This window comes from Ambystoma mexicanum, chromosome 10, assembly GCF_040938575.1.
Source record: "Ambystoma mexicanum isolate Mex_15411 chromosome 10, UKY_AmexF1_1, whole genome shotgun sequence".
In the NCBI taxonomy this organism is placed as follows: Eukaryota; Metazoa; Chordata; class Amphibia; order Caudata; family Ambystomatidae; genus Ambystoma; species Ambystoma mexicanum.
Window position 1 is genome coordinate 1,187,767,246 of NC_090932.1, and position 21,128 is coordinate 1,187,788,373.

Consider the following 21,128-nt stretch of genomic DNA (forward strand, 5'->3'; position numbering starts at 1 on the left):
ATAGGTTATTTGTGTATCATTATAATTAATAACACAAGACAAAAGGGCCTATTCTCTCTAACACATCAGTCTTGCAATATATTCATTTCTCAATTTTCGCTCTGGGGCTTTAAATGTTGGGTGTTGCACCGCTTGTATTACAAGTTGCACTCTCTCTTCCCACGGATATACGGAAGTGTTATCACCTCATTTCCTTCTAACACTGGTTCCTCCACATTGGCCATTTTCTGACAAAGAAGGGTTTAGAGCTCTTCAGTGGGCATTTTGTGGTTACGCTCTCTAGGCGCTGTCTGTCTCGTGATAATCGGCAGCTATTAACCTTATCTTTGTCACCATTGCAATGTAAGCATAATGCACTCACGGGTGCTACAGACTGCTTTTGCTCTAAGAAGGGAGCCCCCAACCATCATGTTGAAATGGGCAAAATGGGACATTTTTGTTATCATTTTTTTGGGGGAGGGGGCAAAGATGCTTCCCGACTGTAGTGCAATCTGGTGTAAGAGCGGCCCTGCCAAGGGGCATCACTAGTGGTGGACTGGAAAGACTATAGCACCAGGTATTTTGGTTGTAGCCCCAGATAGAAGCTCAGGGGCTACAACCAAGTTGTTCTTGCCCTTTTTCCCAGACACTCCTGTGTCACGATGCCTGACCCCAGCCCAGCATCTCACTGGACACTTCTCATCTTTATGTTCCCTGGCGCACTCCTGATGTCGCTCTTACACAGCTCCTGGTATCTCTTCTCCAATCTAATTGCCTGCCTTTCAACCATATATCCCCTGCTCCTCTCATCGCAGCACTCCCTCACCCCTCCACAGACACCTCTGCTTTGAGGGCAGAACCAGGATGATGGTGTGGGACTAAATAAGATTTCAGGAGAGTTAAGAGAGAGCCAGGAGTGCAGGAGCCATAAACCCTGACAGCAATTGCATGTGTTAGTGGCTTCTCTATGTCCTCTGTCTGTTTCAGGCTCGCCAGCAGATGTATAGATGCAGATACCCCTGATCCAGGCGGGCAGACATCTCCTGATGGGCCTCTGACAGCCTGTGACTCTGCCCTCCCTCTCCATCCACTCTCCTCTGTCATCACCCGCACTCCCCCTCTGACATCACCTTAAACACTTCTCGGCCATCAATCTCCTCTGTCATCACTCTCCTATCCCATCACTCTTCCTCCCTCCTCCTCTTCCATCACTCCTCCTCTTCCATTACTCTTCCTTAGCCATCACCCTTACTCACTCTTCCTGTGCCTTTTACTCCTTTGTCATCGGTCTCCTCTCCTACCACCCTCACTTCTGTGCTACAATGAGCCTATCTTCACTATCCACTCTCATCACCCTCACCTCTCCTCCACCATTACCTTCAACCATCCTCCATCACCTTCACTCACTCCTTCTATGCCATCACCCACACTCCTCCTCTGCCATAACCTTAACCACTTGTCGGCCATTATACTCATCTATCATCACTCTCTTATCCCATCACGCTTCTTGCCTTCTCCTCCGTCATCACCTTCACTCCTCCTGTGCCATCTACTCCTCTGTGATCACTCTCCTTTCCCATCACCCCTCCACTGGCATTATACGCCTCTGTCATCACTCTCTGCTCCCATTACCCTCACGCCCCCACTAGTAGTATACTCCTGCGTCATCACTCTCTGCTCCCATCACCCTCATCCCTCCACTGCCTTTAAAGTCCACTGTCATCGCTCTCTGCTCCCCTTTCCCTCACCCCTCCACTTCCATTATACTCCTCTGTCATTGCTCTCTGCTCCCATAACCCTTATCCCTCCTCTGGCATCATTCTCTTCTGTTATCTCTTGCCTCTCCTTCCACCTTGAAACCTTCTCTCCTATCACCTCCATTCTGCCTTTCATCTCATCAGCCTCAATTTCTAGGTTAATTTTGCGGTTAGGGTTGCCGTTAAAGGCATATCAGGAGCTGTGTTTTTAAAGGCCAGAGAGATCTAAAGAGGACCAATGGACCACAATTGGCTCTTCTTAAGATTCATGGTGCACTGGTCTACGAAACGGGTAACATAAAATCAAAAAAGGGGTATACATGAACACGTGACTCACATCTTGGTGGCAAGACTCAACAGTCATCTATGGAAGACGAATGTCAAATTGCAGCACACCAAAGAGGTGCAATATATATATATATATATATATATATATATATATATATATATATATATATATAAATCAATCAGGTCTTATCAGGTTATTATGAAATGTAACCCTTTACTCACAGAAAAAGTATCCAACAATGATCCTTTAGCCAAGCTACCAATCAACCAATCAAAATAGATATTTGAGTTTAAATGAGAATGTCTTCACCTGGACCTACAGAGTCATTTTTGAGTCACTGTCTAACTGTTAGCTGTACAGGAGGCTAAAAGAGTTGTGAGAGTCCAGGTTCAATGGCTTACATGGCATGCCCACTCAGTACTGTGCCAAGACAGGGTGCGTTTGCAAAGTCTACACTTTGTCAATGCAAAAAGAGGTGTTCACGTACACATCGTATTTCCCCATGATACTACTGCAAACTTTAGGCAATGGGTCCAAAATAATATCCAAACAGAGGGTCAGTACTGCCTTATTGGTGTATTCTCCTCATGACATAGAAGGTTCTCAGAGCTATAGCACCCAAATACAATGAGGTGTGTTACAGTGCCTCAGTCATTGTGAGGGCTGGAATGAATATGTGAGCCTGCTATGCATGTCAGGACAGCACCAGGTGCAGTATAGCACAGAATCATCACCTGCTGAACAGAGTTCATGCAACAGAGCAGTGAGAATTTTCATCCAGATGACCTGAAAGAACACACATGAGACAGCAGCCAGGATGAGAGACTTTTCCCTCAAGATGCTACAGAGGGACTTCTAGCCAAAAACAATATGTGAATGCAGGTAATCCTCAGGGTTGGCATTTGAACAAAGGAGTATTGCAGACTCCCCATTCATGAAGAGGTACCTTAAAGGATGGCACTTCACGATGGTTCTATGAGAAAAAACAACACTTATATTGAAAGGAACCTACATGGACATCCCAGGAATCAGAATACTTCTCAGGACAGCATCCATCAATATAATGGACTCATTTGAACTCTAGGGAGTATGAAGGCAGTGGTGCCCCCTTAGGTTGATGTGGCCATGTGACAAAATGATTACTGCTCTTCCGGAGTACAGGGATGAGTAGTGATAAAATAGCCTACTCAGCCACCGCACTACTACTAAGCCAGCAGTGATGTCAATCATACAGTAAAACAGGCACAGCCCGATGGTGTACCTCTTTTGCCTTTGTGGTAGCAAGGACAGAGAGCAGGCTATTTATTGAAGAAGTGTGTGAGCTGAGACACAGTATTAACCCAAAAAACGTTAATCCAATGGTTAAAAATAAAAAATAAAATGTCCAATCAAGTATCTATAAAATATAGACTTCTCATCAGATTATAAAATGCAAACAACAAAATCAGATAACACAGATAATGCATCTTTTTGTGAAAGGGCATTCTGGGTGATAGGCAAGGAGCTCAGGCAACAAGGGTGAAGAACAATATCAATGTTCTAGGATGTGCTCTTGTCAAACGGTAGAGGAGGGGGCTTACAAGTCACTATGGTCCCACCAATTGGACCTGGCAGATGGGGCCTCTTCCCAATTCTTGTATTTGGGGCTAACAGCATTGAGCTAGTTTTTTGGTACTAGACCAGGAGCATGGGTGCTTTTGGTGCCTGGCGAAGATCGAGTTTCAAAGTGGGGGCAACAGGTTCCAATAACGTAGTGCTGTTCAGCAAATGCGTTGGCTTGCACGTCGAAGATGCTAGGATGGCAGACTTGTTGTGGGGTCAGTGGTGCTGGAAAACTCGGTGGCTTTGAAGATGGAGCAGCAAGTCTTGTCATTGCCAGTGAGCAGACTTGGTTGCCTCAACATTATGCTGGGGCACTGCAGCAGTGTCAGCTGGGACCTTGAAGAATCTGTGACCAGGCAGTGGTGACGAGTTGGGGACACTAGCCGACTCAGTGGGTATCAGATGTGGAGACAGCAGAGCTTCAGTGTTGGTGTCGAGCAAACTTTGAGATGCGGAGGCAGTTGAGGGTTGAGTCATGGATCTCCCCTCTTGTTTCCTTGCAGAAGCTTGGACAGAATTGAAGGTGCACAAAACAGTGATGAGGTGGTTAAGAGATGCAGAGAGAGACTAAATGGAGCTTGGCTGGCACCTACAGGGGATACTTCACCTCCAGTGAACAGTGTCTTGGTTCCATTGTAGCTTGCAGAAAGGCCTTGCTCCAACAGGAGTCAACCCCACTGTTCTGAGGGATGCCTTCTGTCCTACTGCAGAGGACTTTGATTTTGAAGTAGCCAGTGCTTCTAACAATGGACCAGTGAGCCCTTCCTATCCATGTACAAGTACAAAGATGAATCAAAGAATGAGGGGGTGTCCCTACCCTTATAATGGAAAAATGTCACATGGGGTTGGTCCAAAGCAAGCCTACTGTAAAGGGCCCAATCCCTGTTTTGTAGCATCCAGAGTACCTTGCCTGCAGAAAATGGATGGGACAGGAAATGGAACATAGCGCTAACAGAAATCAAGCCCACTTCTCCTTTCTGGCTATTTTTACTCCACGCCTTCCATGTCTGCTGACTTCAAATGGACTCCAGTGTTATTTTGGTGCTGCCTTTGAAGCTCCAGTTCCCAGGAGAACTCCTGGGAAAAGTTCCTGGGAAAAGTTCCTGGGAAAAGTCACTGTTTAAAAAGCTATGTTGGAATTAGAAATGCTTTTCATTTGTTAGTTATGTTATGTTATATTGGGTATTTGTATCCTGCATTCTTGCTGCAGTTTATTAACGGTATAATATTCGGTAGCCCTTTAGATCACTGAGAAACATATGTACTTTTATGGTTATTTTAGAAAAATCATGCTGAAATATGTGTGATTTTGAGGTGTTTTATATTTTTAAGTTCTCACAGGGGAGTACCCCTCCGTACCCACCAGATCAACTTCAGGCTTGGTCGATGCACTCGCTCACAACATTGTACAATTACATTAATTATGTCCCACTATTTTTTAAGCCCACTAGTTACCTCCTGTCAGTTTGTCAGCCCAGCAAGCGACCGTATGGCTAATGTGGCAAACAGGTTCTCCAGCTTCTGCTTAAATAACATTTCTCAATCCACAGCAAGTCTTTGGCTGTCCTGGCCAAAGGCTTTTCTTTGTATTATATAACCTCATAAAGTATTACCTAGCACTATTGGATGAATGTTCACACTTTGGAGTGGCAGTATGGCTACACGTTAGCGCAGTACTTCCAAATGAATATGAGCAGTATAGTATGCAATATTAACGCTTACGAAAGTGTGACGCTGCACATGCAGTAATATGATATGGTTATATTACATCTAAACTTGCCATGGGCTCTAGCCCTGGATCTTTTACAAACCGAGCAACACCCCCGCCCTGTCTATAACCCTGGATCAGTGTGTGGCACCCACCACTTTTCTCTCATTTTCCGTTGATCCCCAAGAAGCACGCTGAACCCTCCATAACAGGTTAGAGAGGTGTTCCTCAGCATTTGAATTAGGATCACCACTCTCTCCAAATGTACATGGACATGGAAATCCAGAACACCAGTCTATACTTGCCTCTCTAGTCGATAATGGCAATCATTGGACTGTTAATCGAGATGAGAAGAAACATCTAGAAAAGGTACAAATAGCCACATGTATTTTGTCCTTTAATTTTTCCTAATTTCCCCATGTTTTATTTGACAGCCTAAGGGTTTCGAGTCTGGCGCCCTGAAAGAAGACGTGACTTTAAAGACTTCCCTCTGAAACCCAGCTTTGGATTGGAATGTTACCACTCACACACCTAGTGGCATTCTGCTGAGGGAGCAGGCTCCATGCATACATGCGTTTAATCGAATATGATCAGTTTCATCAAATATAATCACTGGTTCATGCACTTACTCTTCTCCCTCCGCAAAGGAACTGGGACTGAGTCTCAGGAGTCCAACCTCCCAGCTGTTGAAACTCTCATTGGCTGGATTTGGGATAAACGTGAAGGTTCCGTTGTTGGGGTGAGATGCGTGCAAGGTGTAGAGGTACTTAGACTCCGGCTCCCAGGATTGCGTATATGGCTCACCTATCCAAAAGAGAAAATCACAAGATGAAACAGTGTGGAAAGAGCATGGAGGTAGAAAGGGGACAATACAAGCACTCTAGCTTATCCTTCAAAATATATAAACGTTTAGCCCATTCTGTAGCAGGTGGCTTCCCCTAAGCCCCAATTGAACTAAACTGGTTCAATCAAACAGCAAAAATAGTCATGAATGACAAACTAATGCCAAGTAAAAACATGGGGAAAACCCAAACATCAGGAGTAAGAAGATACATAGATTCATATTCTAGAATTACCCACACACCACACACCCCTGCAGCAAGAATTGTTACTCCTAGAATCAAGATACAAGCAGATGGCATGGCTATGCAATTTATTTCCTTTCCTTTATTACTCGCCATAATGTTGGAATTGATTGGAACAAGACATGCATTTCATGAATTAAATATCAGTTGCTCCATGTCTTCAAAACCTTTCAACATTGCAAAACAACTCTGCTTCCCAAATCATATTATAAATAAATGTTTTAGTTGTGGCTATTAGGTGAGGCTAAAGCACCAGCTATAAGCTGGAACTATTTTATTAGAGTACAGCTAGGCTACAAATGGCATTTGAGGAGAGATACAAAGCGTGTATGTGTTGTTTGGTTATTTACCCACCCATAGACTGCCATGGCCATGCTAATCCCTATTTCCACTTCCACCTACCTCCTACACCTCCCCACAAAATACATCCTCTTAAAATCTCTTTGTGCTAGGTGTATCAAGCCTTATGATCAAACGTTAAGTTTGAAGCTCCTGACAGTGTTTCTTTAAAACTGTCTTCTGAAAGGTATTTACTTATTTGGAGCTGTGTGCTCACTACTGATTAATACTATTGTTTTAACCAGATCTGCCTTCAGGAACTCGACTCGACTTGTTATACTAAGTCCATATACAACACAGACTCCGCCATCACAATTCCCAGATCAGGTCACATCCATATAGCACAAGCCTTTGAAGCAAGGCCCTTTACCGAACAGGCCTCAAGCACACCATCAAGCAGCAGGCAAGGGAGCAAAGCAAGCAAATCGTGACAATATGGTAACTAGAATAGTAATGTGGGCTACCCCAGTCATTGTATTATTACATGCAAAAGTCATGTTCAGACCTCTGTCTGGATATAGAGCAAACCTTTCATGATTCCAATAACCCTGGTGCATCATCAAGAAGACATCAATCAATTCTTTACAATGTCAGGCGATTATCATCTGTTCATCTATTTCAGAATATGTGACCTTATCATTTGTATATGTTTTTGGGAAAAACAAATATAATACACATGGGTGTACTACTTAAATGCGTGCTTCGTTTACTGAAAATGCAATTCTTCCCATAATTCCTTGCACACTGCTTTATCATTATCCCTGAAATACAGGGATTGGTGGAGGATAAAGGACACCTGTGTCTGACGGTGTGTGCATTACATCACACCTGAGGCATGTGACTTTTGGACTTCTTCAACCACTGAAGTGCAGCGTGGATCTAGTGTTCCCATGCAGGAGACGCAGAAGGACATGGCGTTTCACATCCTGTGCAACGGATGAGGTGTGCACATGACTTGCACATCCCATTTCTGCACAAAGAAGAGGTTAAAAGCCTAGATTACTTCAAGGCAGTGTAGGTCATTGGTGCAGTGTCCCAGAGTGTGGCTGGTCTTCTTGTTCCAAAAGAACGGTATCAGAGGACAATTGGACTGCTTATGACAGCAAAGTTTCTCTTGCACAATCTTGCACACTCATACAGAATATCCCTACTGGAAGAACACTCTGTCCCTATCCTTATATGGGATCTCTCCGTAGGCAGTGGATGGTGTAACGCCTATCTAACAGGGATAGGAAGAAGACTATCCCTATCCAACCTTCACTCATACATCAATGTGGTACAAAATGTAAAAATCAGGTTAAGGTCAATTAAATAATTGATATAGGGAGACACAGTATTGTATGCGTGTGTCTCTATCGTAGTGACAGGGTCTTATCCTCGTCTTGAATTTCCATCTCAATTTTATTCACCAGTTTAAGGGGATGGCACTGATCACTAAAGACCTTGTACTGATAGAGGCTTAAAAACTGACTCTATATAAAGAGCGTGGCTTGCTAGAGGCTACCAGATCTTTCTTACAATAAAACATGTCTTTGTAAAAGTGTCCAGATAATATATTAATGAACATCGTCTTCAGCATGAGCTCACTTATACCGGGTGGGGTCAACCGGTTTCAATGATAATGGCTGCTTTCATCATCTTCTTCAGGACCATACAGATTTGGTGGAATCTAATTCTTGTCAAATTCTGTGAAGTAATTTGTGGATACCTCTGCTTCCTGCCTGGAAACATAAGGTAGAGAGCAGGGGGTAAGTATCTCCCCTGTGGTAATCTGGTAGCAATCTGGCTGCAGGTTACTGGTGTGCACATACCTTTGATTAGGTCTATTTAACAGTGGTGGTGTTATAATTAAAAGGAACTCAATGAAGTGCCCTTATACACACCAAACTCATGCAGAGTGGGGGCAGGGAAAGTGGTTGGAAAGTGCAGGCTTTTTATATCATATAGACCTGTTGTAAGTCAATAGGTGTATCTAATACCTCTGCCCCGTTATGTCCTTGTAGGTTAATGCGTTCTACACCGCCTGCATGCATATAATGGTATAGACTGTTTAGACTCGTCCATCCACATACCCTCAAGTCGTGTAGGACCTTCCTATGATGATTATGGCAGTTGTGCGTCTAGTCTTGCCGGCTCTGTGGCCCTCTTTTTGTTCTATCTAGGCAAATGTATACATAGCCCAATATGGGCAACTTCATAATTAGCCGGCAGCTCCATAATATTTTATATGGTAGCCATTGCTTACCTTGTGTTATCAATATAATGCTTGCAGGTACCGGACTAGTGTGTATTGCTTTATCTTGACTAGACCTCGCCAGGCTCCGCGGGAGTAAAGAGAGCATTGTCTCAGTGCGCGTTTTACCTAGAAGCGATTCAGGCTAATGTTCACAATTTCATCTAGGTGTGGCACATGCTGACACACACAAGTCCATCCATGTGTGGTGCATGCCAACACTCACAATTCCGTCTAGGTGTGGGACATGCTGACACTCACATTTCTATCCAGATGTGACTCGGGCTAATGCTCATGATTTCATCTAAGTGTGAATGAAGTGCAATGGCAAACAGAGAAGAGAGTGGGCACCACTGATTAGAAGTCTTTTCAAATCTTAAAGTCAATGTGAGCAGAACAATTGCATATAGTTGTGAAAATAATAATGATGTCAACATACCAGTCAGTAGAGTTTCCAAAGGATTTTACGAGAAATAAATAGAAAGAAATAATGAGTTGGTTGTATTGTGGGTAACAAAAACAGAAAGATATGTGAGAAACGGTGGTTACCTTGTTATGCTGACATTGGTGCATTATGTTTTTTATGTGCAATTGATTAGACTTGCCCTGAAGAAGGAATTATTTCCAAAATGCATTGGCTTTAGTCTGTATTACATATGAGTTGCGGCAACTGCTCCCTCACTAAGAAGATATTAGTGACAGCTTTGTGTTTTTTTTTAGGATAAATTACTATTTAAAAATCAACAGACTCCTTTTTTATTTTTTACTTTGTACTTTTGTTACCTGAAAAAGAACTACATTTTCGAACTTTGAAAGATTATTAGCCCTTGTCTGGGCCCCACTGAGAGCGGCTTTGTGACCTGGTAATGAAATGCAATTGATCAAGCACCTGGGAAGGAAGATATTAGATCAGATGCAGACTATTTTTGCCCAAAATATATGTGGTGGTGGGTTTATGGTAATAATTAATGTAGGGATGTTAAGAGGACAGGAGCTGTGGGGGTTCTCCCACATATATATGTGCAAAAATCAACCAGTAAAAAAAAAAATCCAATAAACCTTTTCCACCAAATCACATAGACCCGATGATGATTCGGTGTAATTTAGTGACCTGTCCTAAGCAAAAGTAACATATATACATTTGCGTACATTACAGGGAATAATGTTCTAGCCTCATTTATCGTAACAAATGGGTGCTATGACTGTGTTCTCTGTTATGCGGTCATATTGTGTCCGTTTCTTGTGTGTATGGGGTATTTGTGTCATCTGAGAACCCTCATTGATGCCTCACCCTTCCCAACACCAGGACCACCGTTACTGGTCATTAGGTGCAGGAGAGGAGTCGGACCTGAGGTTGACCGGCACAGCAATCTGAAACTTCACCTAAGGTGGCAACATTTCCTGCACCAACCCTACATGGTTTTAGAAACAGAGGATTCTTTCATGTAAGGGATGATTTTTTGCAAAGAATTGGTGACCTGATTTATGTTGCATGGAAAGAATAGCTGTGAGACCTAGAGCTTTTTTTACTGATGAAATTTAGAAAGATACATGTGAATATTGTAATGGTGAATAGTAGCGCATGTGTGAAGGAAAATAATTGGTAACAAATGTCCTTTGAAATGTATAGACTTTGCTAGAGCAGTGGGGGGTGGGAAGACAAGGGAGAGCAGGTGTGGAATGCACAGACTAGCAGACAAGGAAATTTACTGTCATGGAAGGTGAGGGAAGGCACAAGCAGAGCGACAGAGACTAGCAGGAATCCCCCATCGATTGATGGAAGATGGGAGGGACGTAGCTACACTAAGGAAGGTAGATTCTATAAAATACTGGTGAGATTGTGTATGGTTGGAGTTCCAGCAGTGGAAGGAAAGGGCAGTTGTTGAATGGGTGGGAGTCGAGTTGCAAAGTAGGTAGAGAAGACACTGACAAAGGAACAGGGGGGTAACACAGAGCCACGTATATTGGAATAAGAAACAGGCAGAGTAGGATGAGAATGATTTAAGGTGAGTACCCAGGCAAACATATTTGGACGTAAACTAACTAGTCCATATGTTGGAGAATTTGCTTGACACGGGCATGGAAAACATTGTGTGTGGTTTTGCATACATGCTGGGTGTTTTGGATCAAAATACTGGAGCATACATAGTTCGATTTCAGAATCAATCTTACGTATGTAAAGGCAGAGCCTGAAGGTTGCCCAGCTCTGGTTGAAACAGGTTTTAATTGAGGGATACACAGAACCTTGAAATGATTTAGTTGAGGGAGAAAAATGAAGGTGCATTAACTTGCGGTAGAGGGACAACATTAAAACAGGACCTCATATGTGTTTTGATTGGTTATTTATTTTCAATTTATTTATGTGTTGAAGAGAAGAACATTGCAGATTTGTCTGGAAACATCAGGAGGCAAGAAAATGCATTCAGTGGCTGCAAAGAGTGTGTCTATTTTTGGCCAGAGAAAATACATGCATAGACATAGGCCCTCATTACGATACTGGCGCTAAACCATGGCGCTATTAGCACCATGGTTGGTGCCGGTATCGTAACGAGTCCGCCAATGTTCAATGGGGAATTACCACCCCATTCCAAGGTTGGCAGGGCGGTAATTCCCCATTGAACATTGGCCCTTCCCCATTCCCATTTTTGCCCCATAGGGCTCAATGGGACTGGGGAAGGTGCTAAGTACAGTACTGCAAATTGTGGTACCGTACTTATCACCAAGGTCCCTTTGCGGGTCTCTACTTTAACGGCTGGTCTAAACCAGCCGTTCAGGTCGTGTCCCGCAAAGGGACCTCGTAGTAAGGCGCTAAGTGTTTAACGGCGCCGCAGCTTTGTACGGCGCCGTTAAACACTTAGCGCCAGGGTCCTAATGAGGGCCATAGTCTTAGAATTCCTTGGATGTCGAAGATGATGTTCGGTATCTGTGCCTCACTGCCCCATATTTTGTGGCCAGACCAGGTAATTGTTACTTGCACAGATGCAAGAAAATACAAACACACACATGGGGCCGCATTACACGGTAGGCGGTGGACCAAGGTGCTAAATTACCGGCACCGCCTTGGAGGAAATGAGAATTACCGCCCTATTCCAAGGTTGGCGGGGCGGTAATTCCCCCTTCCCCCATTGCCCTTCCCCATTCCCATTTTTGCCCCTTAGGGCTCTATGGGAATGGGGAAGGCGCTAATTACGGCAACTTATTTTGCGGTGCCGTAATTAGCTTCGAGGTCCCTTAGCGGGTTGGTTTTTAACGCCTGCAAAAAGCAAGCGTTAAAGTACCAACCCGCAAAGGGACCTCGTAGTAAGGCAGTAAGGGTTTACCGGTACCGGTGCCCTTACCTGTACCGGTAAACCCTTCCCGCACTACGTTTAATGAGGCCCAGTGTCATGAACTAAAGAACACGCCCCTTTTGGACTTCCTCGTCCTTGTCTCAACGGGGCTTACACTCCCTTGTACTCCCAACATGGCCGTTCACTGTGAAACACCTTCCTCGCTCTACACCTTAGATGTAGCGTGTTCTATTTATAGACCACGCCTCCCGCGGCTCCGCGCATCTCAATGCTATTGCGAAGTAGCGACCAGACGTGTGCTCCGTAGCTTGCGGTATTGTTTTCCTTGCTTCTTCCAGCCTACCCCATTCCTAGTCCCTTTCCTTCCCTTCTTGTTTCCTGGACTCGTGTGCTAGTAGCGCACTCTGTTAATTTCCCGGATTCCTGGATCCTTGCATCCCGGAACTTTGAACGCACGCTGGAGTGGGAAGAGACTCGTGCAGCCTTATTCAAGACTCGATCAGTCCGCAAGAAGACATCGATCAAGAAATCCAGCAAAGATCGAACTCAGGTGAGAAGGGGGGAACTCCTTGACAGTTTGAGACGCCAACCGACCGAACTCGATATGGACATGGAAGCGGCCGTCCAGGACCTGATGCGTGGCATGCAAGCGCTATCAACCGAGGTGCAGAATCTAAAGGCGGAAAACGTCGCTCTCAAACAATTAGTTCTATCCCGTGATTCAGCCACAAAACAATGTGTTGCTGGGCGGCATAGTGGACAAATACGATGGCTCGGCAAAAACCCTTTGCGGATTCCTGGATTCATATTTGGTCCACTTTACTTTTAAGTCCTACTACTTTTCAACTCCCAGGGCTAAGGTGGGGTTCATAATTTCCCACCTTTCAGGAAACGCATTAACCTGGGCTACACCCCTCGTTAATTCCGGCGATGCTCTTCTAGATGACTATGAAGGCTTCATACAAGCCCTTAAAACCATGTTTGACCACCCAGAGCAGGTCTTTAGTGCCCAGGAACGCCTGTTAGACTTTCAGCAAGGATTCCAGGATATGCTCACCTATGTTACCCGATTCAAGCAATTAGTCAAGGAAGCTGATTGGTCCCCTGAGGCGAGTTTTACCCATTTCAGGAGAGGACTGAACGAGGAGATTAAGGATGAGTTGGCCAGAGTGGCTCGCCCAAACTCATTCCAGGCTCTAATGGACCTTGCCATGCAAATAGATTTCCGTATCCAGGAAAGGAAGGCAGAGAAGAAGAAATCCTGGGGTAATCCTCCGAAGCTGTCCTTTGAGAGTACTACCAAGACGGACACAAACCCAGGCTCAGTCTCTGAACCAGAACCCATGCAGATAGGAGCCTTCCGTGGACCTATATCTACACAAGAAAGAATGAGAAGGATTCATACAGGATTGTGCATGTATTGTGCCTCAGACAAACACTTGGTTAGGGAGTGTCCTCTAGCCCCTCCTCGGTGTTCGGGAAATGCCAGCTCCCGATCCTAGATGGAGCAGAGCTTCGGGAGAGAGATGTTTGCTCCACATCAATTCCATCCTTGAAAACTCCTGGACAAAACAATTTGGTGATACTACAGGCCTTCCTGTCGCCCTCCAAGAATAAGACCTATCCCATTCTGGCCTTGGTAGACTGCAGAGCTATGGGAATTTTCATTGATCAAGACTGTTAGTCATCATATTTCGTACGAGACACGAAGCATCATGCAGCCAGTGGAAGCAATTGACGGAAGATCCCTCACTTCAGGACCCATAAGCCTGCAGACAAAAGAGATCCAACTTTCCATAAACCATCACCAAGAGCGGATTACATTCAACATCATTAAGTCAGCTCATTACCCCATGGTATTGGGTATGCCCTGGTTACAGAAGCACAATCCGTATATCAATTGGACAGCAGGATCACTATTCCTTGGCTCAGAGTTTTGTATGTCCCACTGTCTATTCCTGGATCCCTCCTCGACACCCCCTAAAGAACCACTAAGAGACCAGAAAACACCACTCATGGTTTCAAATATCATACAAGTCCCAGAGGCCTATCAGGGATATGCTGATGTATTTTCAACTGCCATAGTCCAGGCCTTACCCCCTCACAGACCTGAAGACTGTTCCATAGATACAGATCCCTCAGCAGTGATTCCTTTCGGCAGAATGTTCATCCATTCCGAACCTGAGAAAAAGGCCCTCTGAGAATATCTGGATACCAACCTTGAAAACGGCACCATAAGACCCTCCAAATCTCCAGCGGGTGCTTCGTTGTTCTTTGTTCCCAAGAAGGACTTCAAGGAACTCAGACCTTGCCTCGACTATCGTGGCTTAAATCAATGCACCCTCAAAGATCGGTACCCACTGCCCCTGATCTCGGATATCCTGGAAGCTGTGAGAGGCGCCGTAATATTCACGAAGTTGGATCTCCGGGGTGCCTATCATTTGATCCATGTCCGTGAAGGAGACGAATGGAAAACAGCCTTTAGAACACCCTTTGGTCACTATGAATATCTAGTCATGCCCTTTGGACTAGCAAATGCCCCAGCAGTTTTTCAACGTTTTATGGAAAGGGTGTTTTCTGACATGTTATTCCTCTTTGTCATTGTCTATCTGGATGACATATTGATCTTTTCCAAGGATCCTCTAAAGCATGAAGAACGTGTAAAGGCAGTATTACAACGACTCTGTGAACACAAACTTTTAGCCAAACCCAAAAAATGTTTGTTTCACGTTACTTCTTTTCACTACCTAGGATTCATCCTCAGCCCAGATGGAATTGGTATGGACCCTTCAAAGGTAAAGGCCATATTGGCATGGCCCACTCCCACGTCCGTGAAACAAGTTCAATCCTTCCTGGGGCTTGCCAACTTCTACCGGAAGTTCATTTCTACCTTTTCCGAGATCGTTCAGCCGATCGTTGCTCTATTGAAGAAAGACACCCCCTTTATCTGGTCTACACCGCAAGATAAGGCATTGCAACGTTTAAAGACAGAGTTCACACAAGCCCCCATCTTGGCCCAACCCGACATAAATCGGCCATTCCTAGTGGAAATGGATGCCTGTAACTACGCCATAGGAGCGGTCTTGAAGCAAGAACTTGAAGATAAACTGGAACACCCCATTGCTTACCTCTCACGAACCCCGACTCCCAGTGAGACACACTATTCCGTCCTGGAAAAGGAACTGTTAGCCATCCACCAAGCCTTCACTGAATGGCAACATCTACTTCTGGGTGCTAGATATCCAGTTCAGGTCCGCACGGACCATCGGAATCTTCAAATTCTACAGTCGTTGGAGTGCAGGAACAGTCGTCAGGTGCATTGGGCCTACTTCTTTGTCCAGTACCAATTCCAAATCACTCATGTTCCTGGATCACAAAACATGATTGCTGACGCCTTATCTCGACATCCTGACTATGTAACCACTGAAGACAAGGCCTATCCTAAGATGTTTCCCCACACGATCTTTGTAGCTCAACCTCCTGGAAGAAATTCGAGTGCAAACCCAACCCTCTGACCTCTGGAAGGATATTTCAAGAAAGAATCCATGGAACCTAAGACTTAAGGAAGGATATTTATTCAAGGACAATGCACTGGTCATTCCTACACAGAAATTACAAAAAAGAATAATAAACCTCTGTCATGATACCCTTCACTCCAGACATCGTGCATAACCAACACCCTCCGTTTTATACAAAGACAGTTTTGGTGGCCTGGAATGAAGACCAACGTACAGCAGTACATCAAAGCTTGTTCCATCTGCAATCAAAATAAACATGATAACAAGAGACAGGCGGGTCTTCTACTGCAACCTACACTGCCAACAAGGCCATCAGAATTCATTGCTACAGACTTCATTGTATAATTACCACCTTCCCGAGGGTACACGACCATCATGTTTACCATTGACTTGTTCACTCATATGGCTCATTTTACACCCCTGTGTAAGCTGCCATCCTCATCCGAGCTTTCTGGAATCTTCCTGGAACACATATTCTGTTTACATGGACTTCCTTCCAAGATCATATCTGATTGAGGACCTCAAAACGTCTCTCAATTCTGGAAACATCTCTGTCGCATTTTGGGAATCCAACGTGCCCTCTCTTCTGGTTATCATCCCCAAACCAATGGGTCTACAGAACGTGCTAATCAGACCCTGGAGCAGTATCTTCGATGTTTTGCCACCAAGGTTCAGGATGACTGGTCGCTCCTGATACCCGTGGCTGAATTCGCCTACAACAATTCAGATCATTCAGCACTTAAGACCAGTCCCTTTTATTGTAGCCAAGGTTTCCATCCTTCGGTTCTACCCTCTGTTCTCCCTCATCCTACACCACTACCTACTGTCGACTCCTGGATAGAAACCCTCATCAACGTACACCAGGAGGCCAAAGAAAACTTAGAGAGAGCCAGAACACAGACTAAGAGGTATGCGGATTTCAAAAGAAGACCAGGTCCTTCTTATGCAATCGGAGATCAAGTCTGGTTGTCCTCGAAATTACTACCTCGACATCTACGGCCAAACAAGTTGGCCCCTCGGTACTATGGTCCATTTCCCATCCAGGAAATTATCAATCCAGTTTCATAACGGATCAGACTACCAGACTCCTGGAAGAAAATTCACCCAGTATTTCACACATCCTTATTAAAACCCTACACCCAATCCTCCCGGAAATACTGTCGACCTCCTCCTCTACTGGTCGACGACCAATTGGAATATGAAGTATCCCAAAAATGTGACTCCAGGTATAAACGGGGTCAGCTTCAATACCTGGTTGAATAGAAAGGATATCCTCCTAGTGAAAGAACCTGGGAACCACTTTCTAATCTCAAGGCCCCTCGACTACTCAGAAGATTTCACCTTACATAACCTGGCAAACCCGGAGGAACGGGCCTTCGGAGGAAGCATGCTGTCATGAACTACAGAACACGCCCCTTTTGGACTTCCTGGTCCTTGTCTCAATGGGGCTTACACTCCCTTGTACTCCCAACATGGCAGTTCACTGTGAAACACCTTCCTCGCTCTACAACTTAGACGTAGCGTGTTCTTTTTTTAGACCACACCTCCCGTGGCTCCGCGCGTCTCAATGCTATTGCAAGGTAGCAACCAGACGTGTGCTCCGTAGCTCACGGTATTGTTTTCCTTGCTTCTTCCAGCCTACCCCATTCCAAGTCCCTTTCCTTCCCCTCTTGTTTCCTGGACTCGTGTGCTAGTAGCGCACTCTGCTAATTTCCCGGATTCCTGGATCCTTGCATCCCAGAACTTTGAACGCACGCTGGAGTCGGAAGAGACTTGTGCAGCCTTATTCAAGACTCGATCAGTCCACAAGAAGACATCGATCAAGAAATCCAGCAAAGATCGAACTCAGGTGAGAAGGGGGGAACTCCTTGACACACAGTACACAAAGAACACGATTCTGAGCTTGTGAGAAACGTAGAGTGGAAATGCTGACATTCTCCCCTCCAGTTTCCAGCACCACTGTTCTGAGGCAGGTGGAATGTCTGGAGGGGAGGTGTCATGCTTTCCAGTAGTAAAAAGTGCAAACATCTATCATTGCTGGGCGCAGCATGTGCACCTGTGTCATTGCAACGATTTCCGCAAAGTCTGCATCTTTTCTTATTTACAAAAGCAGCATTAATCTTTCAGCAAGTCAGGAAAGGGCCTCTTTTGTCTGGGAAATGCACTGATCATAAAGGAAAATGTTTGCAGTGCATGCTAAAGTGGAATGTTTTCAAGCCGTTTTTATTAAATGCAAAAGTGTTTTTCTGCAAGGAGAGTGCCTGCGTGTTGCAGTGGAGAAATGGAGAAGGACTCCTTTAAGAAGGAGAGACTGGGGAAACAGGAAGGGACGCAGGAAGAGGGAGAAAGAGGAGGGACGAGGGAAGGAAGAGGCAGTTGTTAAGGAGAGTAATAAAGGGAAGGTTGAGAGAGTGAGATGTCTCCCGTGTCCGTTCTTGAGGGTGTCATAGGGACCTAACAACTGGCGACGAAGTGCTACGTCCCCATGCTGCTGGACGACATCGCAGGGAGCCGAGATACTGCATTGGGCAAAAGCACATGCAACTGCGGCTAAGGAGTACCCTGCGACATGTCAGAGAAGTCAAGGAGTGCCAACATTGCGAAGGTGCGAGCACGGAGGGCATTGCAGAGGGACCAGCGGAGGAGACAGCTGGCCCGAGTTGAGATTGCCCCGAGAGCAAGTGAGGAAGACTTGGCACACTCCAGGATAGCCAATATCATGGAGGTGCGAGTACGGAGGGCATCACTGAAGGACCAGTGGAGGAGACAGCCGGCCAGAGTGGAGATTGCCCGGGAACAAGTGAGGAAGACCCGGCATACACCAGGATAGCCAATATCTTGGAGGTCTGAGCACAGCGGGCATAGCAGAAGGACCAGTGGAGGAGACAGCCAGCCAGAGTGGAGATTGCCCTAGGTACTAGTGAGGAAGACCCGGCACATGCAGATAGCCAACCGAGAATAGGCGGCCGGCAGGAGTCAGAGCACAGGTGAGTGTGGAGGACTCAAACCCCATACACTGGTAAGCTGTACGCCACAAGCGTAAGGAATGGAGGGACACGAGCACCACACATATTGCAAAGGAGGCAGTGGAAGAGGCAGCGCACAGTGGCAGAGAAAGAGAGAGGGACATGTGCACTACGTGCACAATATTTTTATTTTATTTATTTATTTTATTTGTACCGTGCTGGCGGAATATGAAATAGACAAATAAAATAATTTAAATAAAGGCTACAAGAAAGGACACGCACACCACGCATATTATAAAGGAACCAGTGAGAGAGGCACCATGCAGTGGAAGAATCAGGGGGAGGGACACGTGCTCACTACGAAACCTGGGAAAGAAAGAAGCTAGCAGAAGACACATGGCTGCACCAGAAGCAGGGAGAAAGGCGCAACCACCCGAGTACAAAAGCAGCAACGCACATGCCCACTCTACCGTGCCACCAGGGAGGAAACCAACTAAGGACACTGCAGACAGCCATGCAGCAGACATATGAAAACAAAAGTAGGCAACCCAACACAGAGCGTGAGACACATGCTTGCATAACCCTGAACCACAAGCAAAAAGCAAGGCGCAAGCTGGGCGAAGCACACCAACAGACGCCCTGCTACCCAGACGTGCTACTCAGCAACCACAACACAAACTACAGCTAACAAGCCCAACCACAACCCACCAAAATGTCAGAAGAAGCACGAGCAGCCGCAGGTGTGGGAGCAGAAGCCCAGGTCACCATTGGTGCAGGACCTGCATTCAGATCAACATTCCTATGGTGACCCAACCCATTTACGATACGACCATAACATGACCAGGGTCAGAGCTGAGAAGAATGAATGGATGGAGGAGTTTGAGGACTTTATGAGGGCCATAGGTGACCAATACACACCCAACAAAATAGACATGTTTGCCAACCTTGGCGAAAGGAGATCAAAGGGATACTAAAGTCAATTCTGACGCAAGATAAAACTAACTACACATGCATGATGTCTGCCATCAACAGGAAATTAGTAATACCACCTAACAGAGACTATGAGAGATATGCTTTCAATAAATGTGTCCAACTACCACACAAGACGGTAGGGGAATATGTCATCAGGCTCCAGATGAAAATCACCTACTGTGATTTCGCCAATTTTAACGACGATGAAGCGATGAGGCTCAGAATAATCGAGGGATGCACCTCCTCACTATTCAGAAAACACCTACTAAAAAAGCCAGCCTTACTAGTAGAGATCATCGACCTAGCCAGAGTATACCAACGAGTGGACGTACAGGCAGCGGCCATGGACAACCCAAAGAAAGGCGACATCATTGCAGCAGTATTCACAGGACCACACGGGAACGCAAGCACCCCAGGCATACCAAGCAGACAAGACCCCCGGAGCCCACACCAATGGCCCCAAGGAGACAAGCAATACTATAGGTGCGGATTTGAATTCCCCCACAGGGGCCATTACCCATAGGCCAAATGTGCAAGAAATGCACCAAGGAGAACCTCTTTCAGGCGATGTGCAGAGAGAAATCCCCAATGCGTGCCACCTGCAGAAACACTCCACTGTCAGTCCCGCTCAGAAGACTCGGCCAGCCGAGACGGTCTGGAACATATCATGACCAAGACTTCACAAGATCAAACCCAGAGTGAAGCACATCGACATTCCAAACTCAAACAGGAGTAATAAGAGCGATGGAAGACCTCATCATGGACTCACTAATGCACTACTCAAATGTATATGACTTCTCGCCCAACCCACTGGCAGGATACGCCCTCAACCAAGGACGCAGCCAGGGTCCCGACACGAATACATACCAAGCACCTTACTACGGCCAGGCCCATATGAGAACCCAGTGTCGGATGGACTAACAGAACAGACAGATGAGCCATAATACGCTCATGACAGTTACACCAAAGAATATGTCAGACTCATCAGCGACACCTCGGACGGTAGCAGATCTCCAAAATTTGCCGTCCAAATAAGTGAACTAAGTAACCAATTCATTTTGGATACCAGAGCAACTGTCAACATCATGAACAAGTGCCTCTACAAAGCAATCGCAGACGCCAACTCACTATGCCCATCCCAAGCTCACTTATTTCAGTGGGGCGCAGACCACCCACTCCAATCAAAAGGACAATTCCAATGTGACCTGGTCCACAAAGGACGAAGAATGCCCACAATCATAAACATCATCTGCAGCCTTAAAACTGGACAATGTATTCTCAGATACCAAACTGCCAAAGCCCTAGCATTGACTGACATCCAGTATGACCAATCTTAAGTCATCCAGGGCCTCCTGGCAGGAGCACAAATAGTGGGCTTGAAGTCCTTTCA

The 21,128-nt window shown here is 45.5% G+C and overlaps 1 protein-coding gene across 2 annotated transcripts in view; it reads right to left on the reverse strand.

Moving 5' to 3' along the window:
• LOC138492163 (uncharacterized) overlaps positions 1-21,128 on the reverse strand; it is a 1,449,912-nt gene that overhangs the window by 975,003 nt on the left and 453,781 nt on the right. For both annotated transcript variants that reach the window (XM_069619172.1, XM_069619173.1), the window contains exon 5: positions 5,965-6,139. In XM_069619172.1, coding sequence (XP_069475273.1) covers positions 5,965-6,139 — 175 coding nt within the window. The remainder of the gene's footprint in view (positions 1-5,964; positions 6,140-21,128) is intronic.